The 4,506-nt window shown below is 39.6% G+C and overlaps 1 protein-coding gene across 5 annotated transcripts in view; it reads left to right on the forward strand.

The window, feature by feature from the left end:
- TBX15 (T-box transcription factor 15) overlaps positions 1-4,506 on the forward strand; it is a 169,272-nt gene that overhangs the window by 120,533 nt on the left and 44,233 nt on the right. For all 5 annotated transcript variants that reach the window (XM_069090219.1, XM_069090220.1, XM_069090218.1 and 2 more), the window contains exons 4-5: positions 275-446; positions 1,576-1,743. In XM_069090219.1, the coding sequence (XP_068946320.1) occupies positions 275-446; positions 1,576-1,743 (340 nt within the window). The remainder of the gene's footprint in view (positions 1-274; positions 447-1,575; positions 1,744-4,506) is intronic.

A 4,506-nucleotide genomic window follows, 5' to 3' on the forward strand; every position in this document is an offset into this window, starting at 1 on the left:
TTCCTTCCTTCCTTCCTTCCTTCCTTCCTTCCTTCCTTCCTTCCTTCTCTCTCCTTTCTTTCTCTCTCCCTCCTCATCTCTTTGTTTCTCTATCTCTGCTTCACTGTATTCTCTTTCCTTGACCTTTTTTCTTGTTCTCTTTTCTCCCCACCTTTTCCCCATTTTTCTGACTTCTTTTCCTCTTTCTTTCCACCCATTTCCATTTACCCTCTTCTACCCCCAGTGGTTTCCACTTTCTGCCTCTGAATCCTCCTTCTTTTCCTTTCTCTCTCAGATATGTGTATCACAGCTCCAAGTGGATGGTGGCCGGCAATGCTGACTCCCCCGTTCCCCCAAGAGTTTATATCCATCCTGATTCACTGGCCTCTGGAGACACATGGATGAGGCAGGTGGTCAGTTTTGACAAACTCAAACTGACCAACAATGAATTGGATGACCAAGGACATGTGAGTCAAGGAGACCTCTAACTTCTCATCTCCTCATCCCCTTGTTGCTACAAGCTGTCCCACTTACAGGCTTTAATAAAAGTTGTCTAGTTGTGTTCTCTTCTGCTTAACAGTCACCTCCTTGCTTTCAGGTTCTCAGCCAGAACAAATATATCTCTTACCTTCACAATCCTAACAGTGGAATGAAATCTCAGTTCTCTTATTTATTCTCTTGTGTTACAAATCAAAGCAGGTTAACCAGCATATATAATACCTTCTAGGTGCTGTGGAATATTACAAAGACGTATGATTCGTGGTCCCTGCTTTTAGAGACCTTACAGTCTATGTAGGAAGACGAGACATAAACATATTTTAAAAATTCAGTTTCAGTAAAAAATTAACTGCTCAAGACAATAGCAGCATTGTATCAAGGCAGTCTACTTGATTGAAACACTAGCATTTTTGGAAGCTCAGTTGGAGCTAACAAAACTATTGGGAGGGAACCTACCTCGAGGTTTCCCTGTATAATTGGAGACAACTAAACCATACACAGGGTACTTTGGCAGTCAAAAACATCATTGAGCTCCCACTTTTTCCTGATGGACAGATGCATTGGATCCTTCATTTAAATGATGGTTTCTGCCCTTGAAGAAATTAAAATCTATCGGGGGAGACAGAAAATCAATGCATTAAGAAGACAAGAGAACACCCAACAGTGACATAAACCAGTGCAGATTAATACAGTGTGAAATTGTGCACAAGAGCATTGAGTAACTGGAGCTGGGGGTGGTAATAAGTTCACAAGATAGAGGATGTAAAGCATTCTCTTGAAGTGATATCACAGTCATTTGGGACCACAACAGTGTCATTACACATTTGTGTTTAATTACAGAGATATGTTGTAATCCCTGTGGATTCCCTGAATGGAACAGTGATACCCTATTGTCCCATAGAATACCACTTACCTTCTACAACATTGCTGGCCCCAAACTTCCCTGCTTCCTGTCCAGATACCACTAATCCTTTGGAAAGTGATCAGCCTCCTTCTGATGGTTAAACTCTAGACTGTGACTTGAGCACACGATCCATACATTAATGGCAGGTCCTAGAAAGCTATTTACCCTGGGCAATGCTTCTCTTCCCCTTCCAGATTATCTTGCACTCTATGCACAAGTACCAGCCTCGAGTCCATGTGATCCGAAAAGACTTCAGTAGTGACCTCTCTCCTACTAAGCCTGTCCCCGTGGGAGATGGCGTGAAAACTTTCAACTTCCCGGAGACTGTCTTCACCACAGTCACGGCCTATCAGAACCAGCAGGTAAGTGGCCTTATTTGGGGTCAGAATGATTTTGTCCTGTTTTATTTAGGCATTTGGTAGGAAATTATGGCTGTGAACATGTTTTTGAAAGAAAAATGTCACATATGAAAAGGTTATAAATAAATACAGAATACTAATTATGATATTATTATGCATGGTAGCATCTACTACAATCTAGATTTGAATCAGATTAAAAAAAGTTTTGAACATGGCCACTAAGACCAGCCTTCTTGAGTTGACATCATCTTTTAATGTGCTTATGTCTGTGTCCCAGTTCTCCTGTTTTAGCCAGGCAAAGCTGATCACCTTGGAGTTTTCTTTTCCTTTTCTTGAGGTATAATGTACTCATCTTCTCATTTGTAGTTTTTATTTTTGTTTCTAGCAAACACCATCCTTCCAGCTTAACACTCATCTTATCTCTGAATACTTTTAGTCTTAGTGAGTCATGACCAAAAATATGTTTTCCCTCCATCTCTACAACCCTATCATGCCTCCCCCATCTGTATGCATGGGAAATGTGCTCCCTCCTTTGTTCTTCATTGGTTACACTTCTCTCCTATGTTTTGTAATCCATGTAATCTCCATTTGTTAAGGAAAGTTCCATGCAATCAGTGGGTGTGCAGTATGTAGTTACTATTGGTCATGGCTCTCCTTGACAAGTTTATCTAAGCATTTTACTCTATGAAGTCCTGCCCTTCCCCCCATCCCACTCTAGATTCTTGAAATATCTTGAGTTTTCTGAGTAGTTTCTCTATTTTCAAGTGTAGGACAGAGGTATAGGGACTCAAAGTAACTTGGTGAGTCAGTAGTGTTACAAGCAATAGAATTTACTGTCATATGCTTTGTAACCCAGTGTCCTGGTATCACTTGAGCCCTCCTCATGGTGGGTGACTATGTTGCACTGAGCTAAGGTGGTGCGGGCAGTTCTTCTGACCTCTGGATAAGTTCAATGAAGTTTCCTTTCCCTCTTACACTTTGCCTAAGGCAAACAGGGAGTAAAATTTTTGGATTTAAAGAAAGGATAAATTGAAGGCTATCATCTTGGAATAATTTTATTTAACAATTAAAAAAATAATTTTATTTTTAATTTATAAAACAGACATTTCCATAACACAGTATAATAAAAAGGATGATTGCAAGTGAAGCTGCAAATCTATCTATAATAATTTTATAAAATTATTTTTTATAAGTGAATGATAATGAGCTTTACCAGAGGCAGGGGTGTACTGGTATATATTTAACAACTATCTCTGGGAGGGGGGATGTACAGCATTGCATACACTTTTAAGTTTAATCTGTATTATTAACACTTTCTTAAATCTAGACAATCAACAAAACAATAAATCAAACCCTGGCTTGTAGTCTTTTAAATAGCTTTTCAGGATCTGCCATTAATGTATGGATCATGTGCTCAAGACACAGTCTAGCATTGAACCATCAGAAGGAGGCTGATGTTCACAGTATAAATGCTCACATTGAAAATTTAATAATCAACTCTCTTGAGCCAGTTAGAGTTGGCTCTTGCACACCTCTGACTGCAGGGTTTGTTTGGATGGTCAGTCTTCTTGCTTAATTTAAAATGATTTAGCATTTAAAAAAATCAGCAAACATTTTTCAGAAGCACATTTAGCGTAATCACTGACATTTATATATTCAGTTGCATGAAATATTATTTGATTCTCAATGCAAATCCTGTGAGGTCAGTATTATTAGCCTTGCTTTACATATGAAGGAACAGAGAGCTTACATGATCTGGATATATAGCTTATAAGTGAAGGAGTTGGAATTTGAAAACAGGTATTAGAGAGTCTTAGAAAATTAAAGTAAGGGCAGGTTACAGAGACTGGATCTGGAAGTTTGTGGCATGGTCGATGCTGGAAAACCACTGTCAAAGGTGTTAAAGCTCAGCATGAGTTCAGGCTGGCAAAGAAAGATATAGACATCATGAAGAATTAAAAAAAATTTAAAGCTGAATTTGTGGGAAGAGGAGGATCAAAGAAGAGATAGTACTGCTGCTTGGGGTAGATTGGTCAGTGATAATTGGTGGTAGAAAGAGGGAGGAACCACTGAGTTCTCATTTTGCTTGTTTTCTCTATTGTTAGAGAGTGACCTTTCTACCAGAAATTACAGGGAAGAAATTATTACTGGAGAACTGATAGCCAAGATGAGGTCAGGGCATATGAAGAGCACTCCTAGTTGCTCTTGGTGAATTCATGTCACTTGGTCGAAAGGAATATGCAGAAGGAACTGGAGGATATGATTGTGGAGCTACTATCAGTGATGTATGGAAAGTTATGAAAAATGGTAGAGGTGCTGCAAAACTAGAGGAAGGCAAATGGAGGAAGAGAATGGAGCCTGTAAACTTTAGACCAGAGAGCTTGACTTAGGTTCCTGGGAAAAGTAAAGAAAAGGAAGCAAAGATTACAAAGTGTTAGTATGGCTTCACCAAGACCAGGTCATGCCACACTAACCTTATTTTCTTTTTTGAAAGGATTACCATGGTAGTAGATCAGAGGAACACTCTGTATGTGTATGTGGTATATGTGTGCATGCACATATAAGACACTTGTATATACTTTACTAAAGTCTAAAAGATTCTTTTTCTCCCTCTGTCTTCCTTCCTTCCTTCCTTCCTTCCTTCCTTCCTTCCTTCCTTCCTTCCTTCCTTCCTTCCTTCCTTCCTTCCTTCCTTCCTTCCTTCCTTCCTCCCTTCCTCCCTTCCTCCCTCCCTCCCTCCCTTCCTTCCTTCCTTCCTTCCTTCCT

Source organism: Petaurus breviceps, unplaced genomic scaffold, assembly GCF_028583685.1.
Source record: "Petaurus breviceps papuanus isolate PSGF00001 unplaced genomic scaffold, PetGlider_PUasm1.0 186, whole genome shotgun sequence".
In the NCBI taxonomy this organism is placed as follows: Eukaryota; Metazoa; Chordata; class Mammalia; order Diprotodontia; family Petauridae; genus Petaurus; species Petaurus breviceps.